General features: G+C 40.2%; 1 protein-coding gene across 3 annotated transcripts in view; it reads left to right on the forward strand.

Moving 5' to 3' along the window:
- LOC149452448 (RNA polymerase II elongation factor ELL-like) overlaps nt 1-21,606 on the forward strand; it is a 227,367-nt gene that overhangs the window by 22,971 nt on the left and 182,790 nt on the right. For all 3 annotated transcript variants that reach the window (XM_089689392.1, XM_089689390.1, XM_089689391.1), the window contains exon 2: nt 10,198-10,251. In XM_089689392.1, the coding sequence (XP_089545518.1) occupies nt 10,198-10,251 (54 nt within the window). The remainder of the gene's footprint in view (nt 1-10,197; nt 10,252-21,606) is intronic.

Below are 21,606 nucleotides of genomic sequence, written 5' to 3' on the forward strand. Positions count from 1 at the left end.
ACCACTGATTGCTCCATTCTCAATCTTCAGTGAGCAGAGAGTCACTGGCTCTCTGCTGTGCTCCACCAGCACTTACTGGAGCATCGGGCTGTGGAGGGGGCGAGATCGGCTGGTTTAGGCTCACAGCCATGTGCTGAGAGGTTGAGCCAGCTGCTGGTCCAGACATTTGAATGGATCCCGACTTTACAGTCGGGATCTTTCCCGAGCCTGGATCGATTGAGCTATGTCATCCCAGAGCAGACTTTAGCCTGCTGTCAGCTGAAAATGCAGAATGAAGTCCACTCCTGTGATCCATAGGAGAAGTACAGCCAAAATATCTTTGGCCCTACTTCTCCCTTAATGAGGGGAGGAAGGGGGAACCAGGAAAGGCACAATATAAGCAAATTAAACTTTAGCCTTAACTGCCATTGAGCATGTTACAGTTAGGCAATTAGTGATGGCATGAAGAGTAAGGATACTTCAGATTATACACCAAAAGCTTTTCAAAAAGATGTGTCTTTCTTTTACGAAAAATGAATTTGTCCTACAATAAACCTGTGCATGAAGAGTTTATTCTGGTGATTCATCCTTTCTGTGAAGAGAGCATAGCTCTGTGTTTTAAATATCCTATCCTTCAAGGTCTAGTACTTCATCTACAAGTGTAGAATATGCACTTAACTGCTTGGATAGTAAATGGATTGCTTAGAGGAAAAGTCTAGCTGCTAGGATGATTGACACTATCACGTCATGCTGCAAACGTGACAGCTTGAAGATTTATGGGAAGTCTAGAGAATGGTTCTGCATTTCTGTGGGGAAGAGACTTTACAACAAACCCATGTAAACTCTCTAGGGATTGAAAGCATATAGCTATAATTATGTATGATTAACTGTGTATAGCACCAACAGTTTGTGCAACCCCCTACAAAGTAAAGGAAGACAGCACAATCACAATACAATTCAATACAAGAGGCATAGTAGGGCCTAGCTTACAGTCGAAAGCAGTGTTCTCCAAACTGTGCCCTATGACTGGATGTAGCCCTTTTCATTCCTGTCTCCAGTCCTTGGGATACTGTTCCTCCCACCGATAAGAGGTACTATTCCTCTAATGACACCAATGGTGAGACACCATTCATCCCATTAACCACAAACTATGGAGCATTATTTCTTCTACTGACACCAATGATAGAGAACTATTCCTCCCACTGACACCAATGATTGGGCACTATTCCTCTTACTGACACTTAAGATGGGGCACTATTCCTCCCCATCAAGCCAATGATGGGGCACTATTCATCCTCCTATTGACCACAGGTGTTATTTAAATTTTTCTACTGCCACTAACCACCTAGCCTAAGACATTTGATACTCCCACTGATGCTGGGGCACTTTCTACTCCTTTTGGCCACAGTTCATTCCCTCTAAAATCTGAAGGATAGTACACTGGCCCTTTGTTTAGAAAGTTTGGAGACACCTGATCTAAGGAGAGAGGCAAGTGATACAAAGAGTAATAACTGTGGGGAGCATGAGTTGATAGACAGTGTGAAATTCCAGTTGTTGAGTAGAGGTTGGATAGGCTTCCATAAATGATTGAGTTTTCAAGGATTGCCTAAAGGCAGACAAAGTAGGAGAGAGTTGGATGATTTGGGATAGGTAGTTAGGAAGGGTGCTTGAGCTAAGGAGTTTCAGAGGAAGAGAATGGCTCTGAAGAATCCTGAAGATGAGCATGGGAGGAAGTGATGAGGAGACTATAGAGCAGGAGGTCTTTGGAGGAGTGAAGAGATTGTTTTGGGTGATATTTTGAGATGGGGCTGGTGATGTAGCTTTGGGCAGCCGCTCAAGCTCCCTGGTAGTCCCAAATCCTGGGTTCTCTATTACATAATCACTAAATTCACTAGAGGGTGGAAGCCTGCAGCCATCCCCTTGGTGGCTTTGACACATTTTGCTTCATTATGGCAGGGGATATCACTGAGCAGTAGTGAGGTGTGGTCAGTGTGTAGTGCCCTTTATAGAAATAGATTCAGCACAATGTCTTGCCCTTTCAGATTACCTCTTTTTGTTGTTGTGGTTGTTGTTGTTGTTGTTGAGGTTACAGGAAACAAAACCTGAAAATATTTTTTTTCCAGGGGCACTTGCTAAAGTAGTATATGTAGGCCAGTTAATGACTCTGAGGACCATGACACAGTAGGTTGCAGATAGAGTAGGAGATAACAAGATTGCCTGAGTAGGGAGTTCCAAGTTAAGGGAGAGGCTCTGGAGAAATCATGAAGATGAGCATGGGAGGAGGAGACAAGGAGGCTAGAGAGCAAGATATTGGGAGCAGTAAAGAGGATGGTTTTGGTAATATTCTGAGATGAAGTTTGTGATGCAGCTTTGAGCTGTTTTTCAAGCTCCCTGGTAGCCCTAAAACCCTGTGTTCCCTATTAAACAAATCTCAAAATTCACCAGAAGGTAGAAACCTGTAGCCTTTCCTTTTGCGCCATCACATACACTATTGCTTCATTACCATGGTGGATGACCTCAATGACCAGTAGTGAGGTGTGGTTAGTGTATATTGCTCTTAATATAAATAAATTCATTCAGCACATTTCTTGCCCTTTTAGATTACCCCTTTGTTTTGTTCTTGAGGCTACAGGGAACAATAATAACCTGAGAATATAATTTTGTTTTTCCATTGGCGCTTGCTAAAATTGTATTTCTGAGCTAGATTATCACAAAAATGCCTCCAAGGACCATGACACAGAGGAGTCCCTCATTGATGTGTGTTAAATTATATGAAAAAGAAAATCCTTTCTAAAGTTTGAATGCTTATGATATGCCTGTATGTAGCCCATCGGGGTTAAAGAAGACAAGAGAAAATAAAGGGGGTTTATCTGTCTACAGACGTCTTCTGTTGGCCATTTATGTCATCATGTAACCTTGTTTAGGAACATTACTTTGCTTCACCGCCATGGCCGTCTTCCCTCTGTATATCTAAAATGCACCCTTGCCTGAAAAGCCTCTTTTTTAGTCTAGAGTGGATGAATGGAGATCTCAGCAGCATATGTTCTTTACAGTATAAAGAGAGCACCTGTGCATTTACTGGCTCTTGTCTCTTGGCTGAATGTACAGGCAAAGCAGAAATTCACTTTATACAGTGATAAAACATCAGCTGTATGCCAGACTTGTAGCAATGACTCAATTAAAGTGGCTGTAAGAAACTAAAACATACTGGCTTCTTAATCAATAAGTTTAGCTCCATTACTGTGTGGAAATAGATGCCAGCTTGGTCGGGTCCTTTACGTATTTGAATTTTTTGCTTAGGCTTGATTCCACCTTTTTTCTTTTGTAAACAAACCGTATTTATTGATAAGGCCTTTGCTATCAGAACTACTTTATCTTACCTTGTTAATACTTACAAAAGTCCTTGGGATTGGATTTAATGACATTTTAAATATTTATAAAAATTCATAAAAAGTAAAAATTTGCAATTACTGCTTATGGTGCAATTTTCAAATATTTAGCAAAATTAAAGCAAATATTTGGTTTCTTGACCTGCTTTTTCTTTGTTCCAGCATAGAATTTCTCACACTTTTTTCAGTTGCAGTACCATTTAAAAGTATGCAAAGTCTCAAGGCCCCCTGGTCTTAAATGTAAAAATAATCAAAATGTTACTTATTCATGGGGAACCTGAGCCTGGGACAACGTCCTGGACAGATTTTTATTAAATTCCTTTCACATCAGAAGCCTCCCTTCACATTATAGCTCCTCTCATCACATCAGAGGTGTCCCTCCATTACGTTATATCAGAGTCTTCCCATCACCAACACATTAGAGTCCTACTGTCAAAGAGCCCCCCATCACAGAGCCCCCCAATGACACAACCCGCTTTTCACATCAGAGCCCAACCTTTTGGCTTCAGCAGTGAGCCAGAGAGCAGGAGGTGGAGCAGGTCTGAAGAAGTCAGATTGCCGTCCTCTTCTGAATGCTAGGGGTGGCCCTGTATTCTGCCTGCACTGGATCAGCATCATATGTTGCCATGGTGTGGGCCAGCCATCTGCTGACTCCATAGCAACAAATGGAGCAGGTCTGAGGAAGTCAGATTGACGTCCTCTTCTGAATGCTAGGGGTGGCCCTGCATTCTGCCTGCACTGGATCAGCATCATATGTTGCCATGGTGTGGGCCAGCCATCGGCTGACTCCGTAGCAACAAATGGAGCAGGTCTGAGGAAGTCAGATTGCCGTCTTCATCTGAATGCTAGGGGTGGCCCTGCATTCTGCCTGCACTGGAACAGCATCATATGTTGTCATGGTGTGGGCCAGCCATCTGTTGACTCCGTAGCAACAAATGGAGCTATTCATTCTGCCCTAGAGCGTCAATGGCTGTTCTCACCATAGCAAGTTATAGCGTTGATACAGGGCAAACTGGTTCCTATGCTTGCGGCACCCCAAAGGAACCCAAATAGCATCCTGATTGATAAACTTTTCTAGAATATATAATTTGACTTTTCTTTTGATGTTGTTTTTTTGGCTATACAGTGATACTATAACAAAAATAGTGATACTTTTTTATTTGTACTAACAGTTACATTTTCAGGATAAGCTTTTGGAGTATACCCCCTTCATTGAAGGTCCAAGAAGAAATAGGTCTACCCTTCTACTTGTCCATTCTATGCTGCTCTGCCTTTTCTAAGCAAGATGACAGTATGAACACATACCCTTTTTTGGCATTTTGTTTATAACCATGTATAATATATGACCAATTTAAAGAAACTGGTATGCTCTTTATACCATTTATTAAAGGTGTATGTGGGCACAGATGTCCTTAGAGAGCCTGCTGTAGTTTCTGTCACGCTTCCCTTATAAAAGCAATTGTCATCATTCTATGACGTTCTCTGCATCAGTTTGTGTGAATCACTCATCTAATATAATAAAAAATAGCTAAAGTTGAACTTGCAGATGCATTGTAATTAAATTAATAGCATATCTTAGCCAGACCTGGATTCACGGGAAGGCTAATTATGCCTGCTCTTAGGTAGGCAGAGATGTAAGGACATTGCTTTGTGCAGCTGGCATATGCATCATTGTTTTCGGTTTATATATTAAAGTGGACCTTCACCCATGAAAAACACTTCCTCTCATCTGCCCACTCCTCCTCCCTGCTATAGAAGTAAATACCTTTCTTTATTCTTGCAGACTTCTTGAATCCTTGCCTAGGCGAAGATAACGTAGGTCCAGCCACAGGGCCATCTTAATAGCATTATGGGCGCCTGGGCAAAGCAATGCAATGGGGCCCCTACCAACATGGCTCAATTTACACACCTACTTTCAATAATGAAAGTAAAAATTGTTGATAGAATTAAACATATTTATTAGTACTTTCAATAAAATTTATTTTAAACAATAGGAAAATATTTTAAGATAAATAAGGTGAGGCTGTCCATACAGCAGTGAGATGAGAGATATATAATTATATTGGGGGTCACCACTCCAAAAAAATCAAAACACACAAAAAAAGAGTGATGTTCTAGGGTGACCCATCGGTGTGTGTATGTGTATATATATATATATATATATATATATATATATATATATATATATATATAAAACCAAATCCACAGACATAATTATAATTACATAAAAAGCCTTCCTAACAATTTTTCATAGACATACATTGAAAACACATAAGTATATAATTTATCGATAAAAAGAATAAGCTGTTCACAATATAGAGTTGCACTTGTTTGTATTCACAACGCATTTTGCGGTATCAACTGCTTCTTCAAAATATTAAAGTGTGGCAGATATTCGTAACATCTCTGGGAATAGAGAACAGACATATGAAGCATATAAACATGCATAGGTAATTCAATACAAAAAAAGACAGTCATTACATTAAATGACCCAAAAAGAGAGTGGATGGAAAAACAGCACAAAAAATAAAAAAAGGAATTCAAAACACTTACAAAACCAAAATGGGATGTGCCAGGGTGTTATCACTTTTGCTGAAGAACAGATTCTTGAACAAACTTTAGAGGTCCCACAGACATTATATACCATAACTATTGTTTGACCTTCTCCACAGGATTAGGAGATAATTAGGATATTTTGGGGTACCTAACATCTCAGCAGATACTCCAACCTGATAGATCTTACAACACAGTATTATTCCCCATATTGTACTGGTAATAATGGTTCAAAAGGGCATTTTCAGTATGAAGGTAAGATCAAGAACAGAGGGACATGACCTCAAGCCAGAAGAAGGAAAGTTCAAAGCTAACCTTGGAAATTATTATTCTAATGGAAGAGTAGTTGATGCCTGGAACAGATTTCCAGCAGGTAGTGAGTCATTTAACATTATGCGGATTCAAACATGCTTGGGGCAAACCTAGACCTATACTCAGACAAAAAAAACAATGGGGCAGACTTGGCAGACCACTTGGGCTTTTTTCTGCTGTCACTCTTCTATGTATCTATACTCTTAGTCATGCTCACTCATGCAGTACGAATGTGTTCTAATCTGCCAAACAAAAAAAGGAATTTCATGTATCGTCGTACAATATCTATAGCCAAATTGAGACCTTTGCTGCAGGAAAAAGTACTTTTTTTTTCATTATTCTATTCTGCTAGTGTATTCAGGTATGGTAGAACAACCAATCAATTGTAATTAATGATTGGCTTGAGAAATATCTGGTAATTACAGAGCTGGAGCATTCGGCATGGCTTGCTGTCTGAATCACCTCTTTGAATACTGTGTTTTTATCTGTCAGTCATACAGGGAAGTCGGGGCTAGGGTTGCTCAAGTAAACTTCCTGCTGTACCTTTTGTGTACCTTTTAATTGGGACACAGCCTGCAATGTTTGAAGGATGCCTCTGTCATTGGCAAATAATGCTTTTTTATAGAAGAATGAATTGTATTAGAATCTTCTTTCCTTGAGGACATTGTGTAACAGTTCTATTTGCTTGAAAAAATGCAGCTGGTGTCATGATAATTACCTCTTCAAAAACGAAATGGCAAATAATAGAATAAGATGAAGAGGTATTGGTTTTTTGTTGTGCTGGAATCTGGAGAAGTGATCGAATGTACATTTAGCTATATTTTTAAGTAGAATTAAATTGGACAAAAGATCTTGATTCCTGAATGGCCTTCATGCAGTTGTAAAAAAAAAAAAACTAGAGTGTCAGTACAACTGTACAGGGGTCTCCAAACTATGGGACAATTTACTATCCTTCAGACTATAGGGGGGCCAGATTGTGGCCAGTGGGAGTATAAAATATAAAATAAAATGCCTCAGGCTTGGTGTTCAGTGGAAGTAAACCAATTTCATGGCACCTGTGGTGAATAGGGGGAAGAATAGTGCCCCATCATTGGTATTATTTGGAGGAATAGTGCCCCATCATTGGTATTATTTGGAGGAATAGTGCCCCATCATTGGTATTAGTTTGAGGAATAGTACCCCATCAATGGTATTATTTGGAGGAATAGTGCCCTATCATTGCTATTATTTGGCGAAATAGTGCCCCATCATTCATACATATACAACCTTTTTGTGAATTACAAAAATAAATAAAATAAATAAATAAATTGATTTTAAACATATAATATGCAACAAAGTCCCACTAATCAAAAAAGTGTCCAAAAAGAAAGTCCAAAATAGTGTCCAAAAATATCCCAAAATGTATTCACTCTTTTCATCCACAGAAAGGATTGGCTCCTATTTCATCCAAAACGCACCTCGAAGTAAAAAATATAATATCTAGTGCATTCCCTTAATAATAATAATAATAACAATAATCACCCCGTGCAACCAAAATACACTTCAAAAAACCCTTTTGTGCAAGGAAAAAAAAAAAATATATACAAATCCAAATTATTTTCTTATAGTGCATATAATCACACAAATCAAACTGTGAGCACTCTGTGGTCACTGCAATTCAGTGTCTACCATCAACCAACACACAGTAGTACTAAATACTATTACCCTCTATGAGTATTGAAATGCTCAAACAATACTATGGAAAAGTATTCCTCCACATTATCTTCCAAGAAGTTTTTTCCAAGGTCCTCAGAGAGATAAGAAGGGTCTCAGGACTAGTATTCAAAGCATAGGGATAACTTTTTATTCATCACTTACATTGAGATTTAAAAATATCAGCTCCAGACATGGTTTCAAGCTTTTTCAACCAAACACCATAGAAAACCATGTGTTGAAAACCAACAAAATGGCCGCGGCGACACTTCCGGTCTACGTACGTGCGTCTTGACGTCACTCAACTAACGCGTTTCGTCACTTCCGGACTTCGTCTGATGCCCTCTCATTGGAATTGGAGGAATAGTGCCCAATCATTGGAATAAGTTTGAGGAATAGTACCCCATCATTGTTATTAGTTGGAGGAATAGTACCCCATCATTGGTATTAGTTGGAGGAATATTACCCCATCATTGGTATTAGTTGGAGGAATAGTACCCCATCATTGGTATTAGTTGGAGGAATAGTGCCTTATCATTGGTATTAGTTGAAGGGATAGCACAACATCATTGGTGTTTAGTTGAAGCAATAGTGCCCCATCATTAGTATTAGTTGGAGGAACAGTGCCCCATCATTGGTATTAGCTGGAGGAATAGTGTCCCATTATTGGTAATAGTTGGAGGAATAGTGCCCAATCATTGATATCAATGGGAGAGTGCTCCATTGTTGGTTTCCAGCAATGGGAGGAACAGTTCCCCAAGGGTGGCAGAAAATCAAACAAAGGGCTGCATTTGGCCCACAGGCTAAAGTTTGGAGAGCAATAGTATGAAAGAACCATTGGGGTTTATTTACTAAAGCTGGAACGTGTAAAATTGGTCTCACTTCCGCATAGAAACCAATCAACTTCTAACCTCAGCTTGTTCAATTAAGCTTTGGCATTAAAACCTGGAAGCTGATTGGTTTCTATGCAGAGGTGAGTCTGACTTCGCATTATCCAGCCTTAGTAAATAAACACCATACTGTGCGAATTGAGAACACACTGGGGTTGCTTTACTAAAACTGGAGAGTGCAAAATCTGGTGCAGTTGTGCATGATAGTCAATCAGCTTCTAACGCTAAATCAACCCCACTGTGTTTTGCTTTCAACGTTACAAATATTAGGGACCGCGCCTACATTGGAAAAAACATTTCAAATTCTTTGTTACATCTCAGTGTTGATGATTTCCTGCAATGTTTTTCTCAGGGTGGGTTTCTTGATGCTGACAACAGGGGACTATGCCTGTATAATGTGCATTGAAATGGCCACTTGTAATCTCCATTGGAAGCCAGTGTGACAGGGAACACTGGAGAATAATTGGGAGACGGGGACGGAGCGTTGTCACCCTATAGCAGGAAGTGCTCGAACAAGGATCTTCATAGCAGGATCACTAGGGATTATTTTCATAAAAGCTGTTGATTTTAAGGCTACGTTCACACTAGCGCTGTGTGCAGGTGGCAGAGAGGCGTTTGGGAAGCGTTTTTACCGCTTCCCAAACGCCTCTGCCAATTCTGCACATTACAGCACATGGTGCTGTTCTAACGGGAGCGTTTGCGTCACGTCGCGTTGCGTCGCGGCAAAACGGACGCCTCCGGACGAGTCAGGAGGCGTTGAAGCCTCCTATTCTCGTCTATGGTGCCGCTCCGCAAACGCCCGGCCGGCAGTTTGCGGTGCGTTTGCGACGTGGTTGCGGGGCGTTTGCGGAGCGGTAACACCACTCAAACTGCATTATAGGCGTTTGTGGGGCGTTATTAACGCTCGGCAAACGCCTAGCAACCGCCGCTAAACCGCGCATGCGGCGTTTGCGGAGCGTTAAAAAACGCTCCGCAAACACCGGACCAACGCTTGCCAAACGCTATAGGGGCGTTTGGCAAGCGTTGGTAAAACAGCCAAGTGTGAACGAGCCCTAAAATATTAAAAATTACATTTGACACTATATGAGGTTTTAGTAATTGGATTTACACATAAACTTGGTGTCTGTTCATTCCAGAACTAGTCCCCAGTATCTGATTTGTGGTTTGTTTCTTCTCGCGATTACCTGTACTTGTGTAGAAAAGAACTGTGAATATGAACATGGAGACCTAGATAAGTGACCCAGTTTGGATCTTAACCAGTGTTTTCTAGCAAGGTCTGTCACATTTTTAGCCGGGAATCAAGTCTGTGCTTTGTTACATTCTTTTTCTTACCAGCATGCTGACACTTTCATTCAATGACTTTCATCTCTTCTCTCATAAAGGGTTCAGGAGCTACATTGCCGCCACCTGTGATCACTTTCCAGGGGAACCAGGGGGTAAGTAACCTTTATCACATTTTACTGAGTTTAGTAAATGTACATGTGCCGGAACCTGGACTATCAATGCTGTAGATCTTTCAATATTAATAAAGGTAGAAGGCTTAAGAAAATACTTTCAAAATGCACTTCAATGTACGCTTCTCCAAAAGGTTTAACTGCTTGCTGACCACCACATGTATATATACTGCGGGGTGGTGACCCTTCTACTCCGGATCACATACATGTCCATGATGTACATTTTGGCCTAAATTTATGAAGAAATTTTTTTTGTTGGTTATGTTTTATAACAGAAAGTAAAACATATTGTGTTTTTTTTTATTTATTTCAAGATTTTCATTTTTTTTTGGATGATATAATAAATAACCCAGTGGTGATCAAATGCTTCTGAAAGAAAACTTTATTTGTGTGAAAAAAACAGTATAACTTTAATTTGGGTACAGCGTTGCATGACCGTGCAGTTGCCAGTTACAGTAACGCAGTGTCGAATAGCAAAACATTACCTGGTTATGGAGGGGATAAAATCTTCCTGATCTTAAATTGAAACTGCACTGCATCTGAGCACCACTAACCAAAAATGCTATTTACTTCATTGTTAATATTTAAAGCAAACTCACCCATCCATCCATGTCTCCGTGCTTTATTTTGCTGAGAAATCACTTTGAACCCCCCTAGCATTTCTGGCAGTGGTGATCTTGAGTAAGGGTAGATTATTCATGTAGCATTTACTTCCTGGAATCCATCTGCCCTTAGCTCAAGCATTGGCTGAGCTGAGAACCCTCCCTTCTCTCCTGAAGACTGCTGGGATGTATGACATCATTTTCCTAGGCATGGAAATCAGGAAGTAACTAAATAAATGTATAAAAAAAAGTTTAAAACTAGTAAATATGGTATACTTTTCTATCCTTTTACTGATGTTAGCAGTATAAGGATTAAAAATAGTCCATGTTGATTGAGAGAGTGACTTTCTGCTTTCAGGGGTTAACATGTGGGCCTAGAAAAAGTCACTGGGGACATTTTCTGTATATAAGTACTTTACAGTTTACTTTTATCCCAACTAATAATGACCTTTGGTCCAATCTAGCTCTTTGGCTGGCATGGACTTTTGGTTACGCAAAGTGACCAGTCTAGTTTGTGGCCTAAATTAGTTGCGGTGTCATGATTAATTATATTTATGGATCTTCTAACCTGTAATTATTACAAATAGTGACATGCATAGCTACTTAATGGAAACAAAATGCTGATATAAAATGTGGAATTTACTTTTTCTAGAAGGCTATTTAAAGACAATTCCACCTAGAACTTTAGTAGATAAGCCCACCCCCCCCCTTTAATTGCTTAAACTAGAATTCTGGGCAAAACCTTCTTTACATGCCCTTGTTGATGACCATCACTACCATCACTGTATATGTCATCCATCTTCTGGTTCACTCAGTAGTTGTTCTGAAATAGCCTATTCATTTTCAAATCAAACTCTTTGCACATCCCTTCTGTAGTTCTTTCTCCGAGAAGCAGTGATATATTTCAGCCCCACTTGCAGTGGTGGACAGACCGAGACTCTCAGTCACATTCAACATGTACAGGCCTAGTGTACCCTCCCACATTCACTACAATTCCCTGTGGTTGATGGGAACTATAGTTTCCTTTTACTGCAGAGAGAGAGAGAGCAAAGAGGATGTATGTAATCCCTGCTGTTACACCTCCTCCTTGGCAGAGCAGATGCTGTTATCTTTTGATTTACAGAGATGAATGCATGAAAATTCATTTAGACTTATCTCCTACATGGTAAGGATTTTCAAAATGTTATTAACCTCCTTGGCGGTATTCCCGAGTGTAGCTCGGGGTAAAATTTCAGTACCAAGAGCGGTAACCCCGAGCTACACTCGGGCTTACCATGCGGCGTTGCTCAGGGAGTCCCTGCAGCACTTACCTTGTCCTTCGCTCCCGTGATGTGTCCCCTGCAGCGTCCACAGCCATCTCCTCCGGCCGATGCCGGCATCCGGCTTCCGTGTTCCAGTCCCTGTGACGTCGGGACGTACGGGCGCCGGAACCGGCGGCAAATTTGAAATTTTTAAAAAATGTCATTTTTTAAAAAATTATTATTATATAGTAAAACATTGCTGTTTCAATGCATTTCACATATATTTTGTCCCTACTGCTTTGTCCTGTGCCCTGCCTACATTTTGTCTGTTCTTTCTGCCTGGAAACTTAGAAACGTCCATGGCATCCAAAAAGCGTCCCTTTATGTCAAAAGCAGTTGTAGACCAGCTAGAGAACAGCGATAGTAAATCAGAACCACTTGCAGAATTGAGTGATAATGATTCGTGGGGAAATTTGTCATCAGACACTGAAAACGATTTTGCGACTATTATATTATTGAATTAAATATATTATTATTATATTATTATTTTTTATGATTATTTATTAAATTATATTTTATGATTTCGTGTTTCAAGTTTTATCATATCCGGGATGTTTACTAGACTCTTGTTTGGACAGATTTCAGTGATTTATTCCTAAAAATTACAGCCTACAATAAAAAACTACATATTTCCATGCAAAAAAATGGTACCGCTTTCATCACAAAAAATCGGAAATAATCATACCACCAAGGAGGTTAATTGTCATGCATGTAAAATCTTAATTTTTGGCAATAAAATTACTTAAACTCCCGAGATATTTTCTGAAAGTAGAGGCTATAGGATAAAAAGATGATATCATTTTTATGTCTCATGATATGTTTGCAACGTTTTATTGAACACAAATTTTCAGGAAAAATATAGTAAAATGAATTTTAGTGCAAACACACAATTATAATAACAATTTGTTTGTAGAATCTAACAGATGAAGTTGCGTTGAATAAATAGATACCTAACATGCCATGCCTTAACCTCCTCATTACCACGCTATAGTCGAAAGAAGGTTGTCTCGGCCCCTGGGGCGCACATCGAGTGCACTCTTTGACCGCTGTGACCTTTGGACACAGCTGATCACAGATCACTGTAAAGAGCCAATCACAACGATCCTTTACCATGTAATCAGCTGTGTCCAATCCCGGCTGACCAAATGTAAACAGATTGCCAGTTTCCTTTCCTCCATGCTGTCACTGTGTGAGGAAAGGAGAGCTGATAACAGGCAATCCTGACAGTGCTTTGTTTACACTAATAATTAGGGCATTGAGCATCTGTGCCCTGATTATCAGTGCAGCCCCAGCAGTGTCCATCCATCCAGCCCCAGCAGTGTCCATCAGTCCAGCCCCAGCAGTGCCCATCAGTACCACTTACCAGTACCCATCAGTGCTGTCTCATCAGTGCCCAGCAGTGCATCCTCACCACTGCCCATCAGTGCCTATCCATGCAGCCTCATTAGTTGCCCATCAGTGAAGCCTCATTAGTTGCCCATCACTGCAGCCTCATCAGTGCACATCAGTGAATAAAAATTACTTATTTGCAAAATTTGCAGAAACGAAGAAAAAGGTTTTTTTCTCATTTAGCAAAAAATTCAAAAAAACAGTGGTGATTAAATACCACTAAAAGAAAGCTCCACCTGTCTCAAATAATTATGTAAAATTCATATTGGTACAGTGTTGCATGATCGTGCAATTGTCATTCAAAGTGCAACAGCACTGAAATCTGAAAATTTACCTAGAAAGGAAGGGGGTGAAAGTGCTCGGTATAAGTGGTTAAAATTGTGTGCACCCGTGATATCGCAAAAAAAAAAAAAAAAAATACAGTGCCCAAAAATCTCTATAGGTGACGCTACTGTAGCCATCAGCTTGTGATTAAAGGTTCACTCTTTGGATTTGCATAGTACATCCAAAAAGCTGAACTAGTTAATTTGCTCCGCTCTGGCCTTGGAGAGAAATCTTATCATTTGTGGAGCTGAGCAGTTAGTAAAACTACTGAAGAGTTTATTTTTGGCTTACTCATTGACTGTTGCTTGGGTTTTTTTCCCATATCCAATGTTGTAATGCAGATATTTGGTTCCTCCAGCCCAATAGCACATTTAAGTAAATTTACGAAGAAGTTGGCTTCAAGTAAAGCATCTAACCCTTGTTAAACCTTTGTAGTGGAAGGCCAAATCAAAACTATGAATGTTGACATCATCCGGGTACATAGCCACAGACTTTTGTTGAGGGGCATAAGACCCTGTGCATGGCTCTCTGAAAAGTAGTCAGGACATTTTCAAAACCAAAGGGCATTACCATATATTGGTCTTCCCCTTAGTGATTGATAGTGATGAGGGATAGGGATATGAGTCAAGTTTGTTTGCTGCATCTTTCAATCTTACAACGTTGGATTGTTAGTCCCCTTGTGATAGCAATAAAGATAAAAAATAATAAAAAGTGTAAAAAATTAATAAAATAAAATATTTTAAATGTTTTTTTAAGCAGCTTTGTTGCCCCCATACACACCCCATATCAACGCCAATTGTAATGCAAGCACGTGTAAACATCAATTGCACAACACATGTGAGGTATCATCAAGAAAGTTGGAGTAGGAGTAATCATTCTAAGGCCATAATTCACAGTTAACTCTGAATTGATATTCCATAAAGGATATTAACGTGTTGCCTATGGAGAATTTTGGGTACTATATTTTTCTTTCAATTTTATGGCGCAGGTTTAAGGCTTGACAAACCAAGCTTTTATATTTTACCAAAGAATTTGGGAATATTATTGTTTAAAAGTAAAATAGTGGGTGGCCACACATGGTAGCAAGAACTCCAAAACATTTTAAATTGAATATTCCAGATAAAAACATCACAGCACTACAGTCCAAAAGATATACATGTTCAAATGGACTGTAGTGCCATGATGTTTTTATCTGTAATATTCAATTAAATAGAGCATCGGAGTTCTTGCTACAGTGTGCGGCCACCCACTATTTTAGTGCCGGTCCGGCACTTCTATGCAAGATGTTTTTTTTTTAAGAATTTGTTTATTGATTTTACATAGAAAACAACAAGTACAAAAAACAACTGAACTTGCAGGGCCAAAAAGTACTCTAACTACAACCTTTCCTCCCGCCCTCATTCCATGCAACCACACCCAACTGGACACTGATAACCCCTAATGGGGTATATGGACATATGACACAACATTCCCCCAAAAACTTGACAGAAGCCCCAAAAGCATACACAAATGAACCTGATTACCGATTACATCCCGGGTCCTTTGGCTAATCTGAGGACAAATTTATGAATCTCAACCAGGCCATGAGAGCGCTCAGCATGTCTATACAGGTGCATGAGCACATAGAGTAGCAGGCCAAACATTTAAAACAGTTAATAGAGCAATGGGTCTTTCCCTAGGCAGTGGAGGAGGAACTATCCATCCAGGACTGCCAGACTTTCTCCAATTTTTTAGGAAACCCCCTGCTCATAAAAGTACATTTATAAAATGGGACCATTTCGTTCATCAGCCCTTTCCAATAAACTAATGAGGGCTTCCCTGGCTTTTTCCAGTACAGAATCAGTGCCTTCCGAGCATAGAATAATAAGAGACTGAGCAGGGTATGTTGAGTCCTAGTAGGGGCCAGACCCTTCACTAGGCCCAAAAGGCAAACTGACATTGTCATGGGCAAAGACGGTGAGGTAACCCCAGTAATGCATCACAGAATTCCCATCCAGAAGTCCTGAGCCAGAGGACAGTACCAAAACACATGCCCGAAGGTAGCCAAGGAGTGCGTACAGTGCCAACACTCCGCAGAAACCAGCAGAGAAATACATGCGAGTCTCACAGGTGTATAGTAAATTCTGTGTAGAAATTTAAATTGAAATAACCTGTTCCTAGCTGACACAAAATACGCAAAGGGGAAACTCCACGTAGTTCCAGTCCTCTCTATGAAGGTCAAGAACATCTTCCACCCATTTCTCCCTGCATTTGGTCACACAAGGGGGAGTGATAGGAAACATTTCTTTATATAATTCGGACAATGTTTTTTTAAAAAGTCATCAAGGAGTACATTCTCCAAAGTGGAGGATTGAATCTGCACATGAGTGGAGCAGAAATAAAGGCATGTTCCAGATGGAGGTATTTAAAAAAAATTATGGATTAGAAAAGCCAAAATTCTGCTTCACATCAAAGGGTAGTAATGCACCCCTTTTAGTAACATCCCCTAAAGTTTTAATCCATTCGTAGCCCAAATGATTGGGATCAGGTATGGTAAGAAATTGGGGTTGCTGGGCATTCATCTGCAATGGAGAGGCCGGTGAAAATGAGGTGGAGGCAGGTGCTAGTATAGCCTGAGTACAATCCCAAGCTTTGATCATGGCTTGCAGTGGTAACAGAAATTTTGCCCCAGAGTCCCTGTACAAAAGTCTCAAACTCGCATAGGAGCCCAGTACTGCCGCCTCCAAAAACATGGCCGAATCCCCATAGTCTCTCAGAAGCCACCTACGCACACAGACACCCTGCCCTGCCAAACCCCCTTGCCCCCACAGCACCTGAAGAGTCCTAACTCCAATCCATAAAGAAGAGAGGCCCCAAATGAAGGAACCAAATAGGCCGTGGACCCGACAAAAAAAGGAACGTGGGACCCATACAGGTGATTTGCAAAGAAAATACAAAAAGACTGGGAGGACCTTCATCTTGAGGAGGTTAATGCACCCCATCACTAACAAATGGAGACTCCACCACGCCTCAGTTTTCCTCTTTAAAAAGTCTAACAGCGCCTGCAAATTTAACGAAATTTAATCTGCGCCCCTTGCTGAAACATGAACTCCTAGATAAGTAAATTAAAAGACCCACTTGAGCTGCAGGTTACCATCTGCCACAGCTCGGGTTCCTGAATTAAGAAGCAAAATGGTCCATTTGTCCCAATTCACCCGAAGGCCAGAGAAAACAGAAAATTTGTCCAGAATGCAGAAAATCCGCTTGAAGAAATGGGCCAGGATCTATAAAAAAAAAATAGTGGTAGGTCATCTGCGTACAACGCCAAACATTCTTTAATGGAACCTACCTCTAGTGCCCCGATCTATGCAAGATGCTTAATGGAGTATAAAAGATTACAACTACCATCATTTTATTCTCTGGGTTCTCTGCTTTCAGAAAATGTATACTTTTTGGAGGGTTTAAAGTAATTTCTAGCAAAAACAAAAAACAAAATGCATATTTTAACGCGTGTGGAAAAAATTTAAAATTGCCCCTGTAGACAAATGGTTAAAAATGTTTAGGGCCCCCTACAGGTCAGTGAGAACACAATGGGAATGTGTGGCTAATGCATGGTCAATGGATCTCAAAGGCAATCCATTTTTCACGAAAGAACAAACAAACACGAATGCTTTCTTATGGCTGGATTTGACATGCTTCTTAACCCCACACACCTCAAGCCCACACACAGCCCTACGAGTGGCCGACCTTGACCACACATAATAACATTTTTTATGTACAGATCTCTCTTTAGAGTAGGCACCATGGCTATATAAATAACACATCATCCATTGTGGCTGGATCATGTAAACATCACGCTTTTCAGACTTTTTCTTAGAAAAATTTCACAAGGCAAAATAAAATCAGTTAACAAATAACATGTCTCCATCCTCGGTACATTCTTGACAGGTTCTCGTTGTATTGTGGTAATACACATTGCTATGTGTTGTGCTTCAGTTTTTGGATAGACCCAAAAGCAAAAATATAATATATTGCACTTTACCACTCTTTACATGTGATGGCTGCATTAGTTTTCTTTTTTAGGCTCTTCTTTCTTTATTCTCACCTGGTGAACTAATCAGGTATTTTTTCCATCTTCCTTTTAAAGTGGTTCTAAAGGTTCGGTTTTTTTTTTCCTTTAAAATAATTAATACATCATATTTACCTGTTCTGTGTAATGGTTTTGCAAAGAGCAGCCCCAATCCTCTTCTTCTCGGGATCCCCGCTGGTGCTTCTGGCCCCTCCCCCTTTCTGAGTGCCCCCATAGCAAGCTGCTTGCTCTGGGTGCACACGTGTGTGCTAGCTCCTAGGCCAGCTCTATGTATGTCTATGGGACACACAGAGCGTGACTCACACCTGCCCCCATGCTCCCTCCCCACTGGCTGTGATTGACAGCAGCCAGAACCAATGGCTCTTGCTGCTGTATCTCAGCCCATGAGGAGAGAGAGACCCAGGGGAGCCACTGCTCTCATGCACAGCAAGATCAGACTTGGCTAAGTATTAGGGGGGCTACGAGGGGGAGCTGCACAATGCAAATTTTTTACCTTCCCGCAGAGAATGCATGAAGGTAAAGAAAATTTTACCCTTCACAACCTTTTTAACCTGTCTAGCAAAAGTGGCAGTTAGAGGGTGGAGACAAACTGTTTACCACTGACAGGGGTGCTTACAATGGTCAGCCATTTATATGGAAAAAACCTTGCGAGTCAAGTAATGAATTCCTTTTGTTGGATCGCAAACTTATTAGCACATAACAACCAATGTGAAAAAACGTGTAATTAAAAATATAATATTGCGCTCACAACCTTCCAATCTATATATAGTAAACCTATAAACGTGTATATAATATATTTGAATATCTGAATAAGTGAATATATAGCCAATCAACTCACATAAATGAATATATAGCCAGTCAACTCACATGAATGAAATAGTAAAAAATACTAAAAATATAGTGAAATCATATAATATATTGATAAAATAATAATGTCCCACAGAGAAATATATAGGTGACTTTGTGCTGAAAAAAATCTTCTATAACTTTAAATAGGTGACTGCTTGTGCCTCCTCCCTCAAGTGAAGATGTGCGCTCACCTCATGAATAGCCTGCAATTAGGCTATTAAAGCTTGCGGTTCACCTCCTTGGAACCTACTTGTTTAGGAACTGTTGTAGATGAGATAACAATTATAATGCGACCTGTGTTGTAGACCAATATCCTCTCACTGGATGCCCCTCTGCTGTCTTCTTATTTCCATGTAACCAAATGCATGAGCGGGTACTTAGTATGATCCTTCTGATCTTCTCTATTTTTTCTCCAAAAGAAACTGGATCTTCTTCACAGAAGCGCATAGATATTGCGCATTGATAAATCAAGGTAGTGGGGTATGCGTCTGGGACATCTGTCTCCAATTGGGCAGCTCCGCAGTGAGTGGGTGATGTCTGCTCCAGAGGTCTCCTTAGGGATCAGCAGGGTCAGCCACCTGAAATCAGGTGGCTGACCCTGCTGATCCCTAAGGAGACCTCTGGAGCAGACATCACCCACTCACTGCGGAGCTGCCCAATTGGAGACAGATGTCCCAGACGCATACCCCACTACCTTGATTTATCAATGCGCAATATCTATGCGCTTCTGTGAAGAAGATCCAGTTTCTTTTGGAGAAAAAATAGAGAAGATCAGAAGGATCATACTAAGTACCCGCTCATGCATTTGGTTACATGGAAATAAGAAGACAGCAGAGGGGCATCCAGTGAGAGGATATTGGTCTACAACACAGGTCGCATTATAATTGTTATCTCATCTACAACAGTTCCTAAACAAGTAGGTTCCAAGGAGGTGAACCGCAAGCTTTAATAGCCTAATTGCAGGCTATTCATGAGGTGAGCGCACATCTTCACTTGAGGGAGGAGGCACAAGCAGTCACCTATTTAAAGTTATAGAAGATTTTTTTCAGCACAAAGTCACCTATATATTTCTCTGTGGGACATTATTATTTTATCAATATATTATATGATTTCACTATATTTTTAGTATTTTTTACTATTTCATTCATGTGAGTTGACTGGCTATATATTCATTTATGTGAGTTGATTGGCTATATATTCACTTATTCAGATATTCAAATATATTATATACACGTTTATAGGTTTACTATATATAGATTGGAAGGTTGTGAGCGCAATATTATATTTTTAATTACAATGGTCAGCCATTATTATTATTATGTTAAATCTTTATCCCCCCAACAAAAAAACTGTTGCTGTAACTGCTGTGTTAGCTGGAGTTCAGCTTTCATTTTTTAGACAAGTCCATCTAAATCTAATAGTATATCTAACAGTACCCTTTCCCCAGTTTAACAATGCAGCTGTCCACAGGTATCTCTGATGCTGCGCCATAGAGTGGAGACACCCTAAAACTGGCCATACACTAGCAGATTTTCAAACAAACATTCGCACGAAAATTCACCTGAAAATTCCTTTTTTTTAAATTGTATTCATTTTAAATAATCAATTGTGAAATTAATGTAATTTCTTAAACAAAAGTCATTTTCACTTTTGGACATTCATTACTTCAAGAAAACAATCTCCATCCTTCTTCTTTGAATTTTTTGGTCACTGCAGTCAAAAACGAAGGTCGTATTTGACCCCATTAACAACTGGAAAATCGACCAAATGGTCCTGAGATGAGAGTTTTCAAAAGAAATGATTGGCCATCTTTAGGTATTGTGTTACTGGAATAAAAAAAACAAAACAAAAAAAAACTGCATTTTGTATTCAGTGCGACTTTTTTTTTTTTTCTTAATTAGTAAACTGTTTTATTGAGAATACCAAGGGTTACAAATGTCCATCAAGCATTCCAAAGCATCAAACAGTGAGCATTGCCCAACGGGATCAAACCCCCTCATCTCAGACCTTTCTTTAGTTTTGGATGCAGTGTACAGGGATTAGAACCCCTGTCAGGTTTTTATTGCTGTCTGTGCCCCTGTTAGGGAGATTCACCCTCTCTTTGTCCTGTTTACCTTTTTCACTGAAAGTAGAAGTGAAAGGAAATCCCAAATTTTGGGTTGTTACCAAAGCAGCAATAGATGGGAATTCTTCCCACTGGGGACACCGGTTCTGGTGACATCCAGGGATTCCCTCACCTTAGAGGGGTTAAATGGAGATCTCCTCAATGGGACAAAGATGGCAAAATATAAACTGACAGGGGTTATAACCTTGCCTGACCCTAATTAAAATGGAGAACAAAATTTTGCCCTTAATTCTATTGCTATCATTTAAAATACGTGTGTGCCGTTCTACCTGCGCTGTCATTGGCTCCTATACGTGTCAATCACCAGGTCCTGGATTCAAGGCCTGGACTCAGAAAGATGGGCAGAGCAGCTGACAGGAGAGAGATCTGGAAGTGTAAACAACACAGATCTCTCTCCTGTCAGTGGGGACAGCTGGTTTTTATCTCTCTGAAAAGCATGTCCCCTAGTAAAACACTACAGAGTACATAGTTAAATCACTCTCTGACACACAGTTAACCCTTTGATCGCCCCAGATATTAACCCCTTCCTGCCCAGTGCCATTAGTACAGTGTCAGTGTTTTTATTAGCACTGATCACTGTATTGGTGTCACTGGAGATGTCAGTGGCAGTTAGTCAGTTCCCACCCAGTGTCAGAATGTCCGCCGTACTATCCCAGTACCGCTATAAGTCGCCGACTG

This window comes from Staurois parvus, unplaced genomic scaffold, assembly GCF_062004578.1.
Source record: "Staurois parvus isolate SC_StPar_1 unplaced genomic scaffold, SC_StPar_1.0 ptg000472l, whole genome shotgun sequence".
Taxonomy (NCBI): domain Eukaryota; kingdom Metazoa; phylum Chordata; class Amphibia; order Anura; family Ranidae; genus Staurois; species Staurois parvus.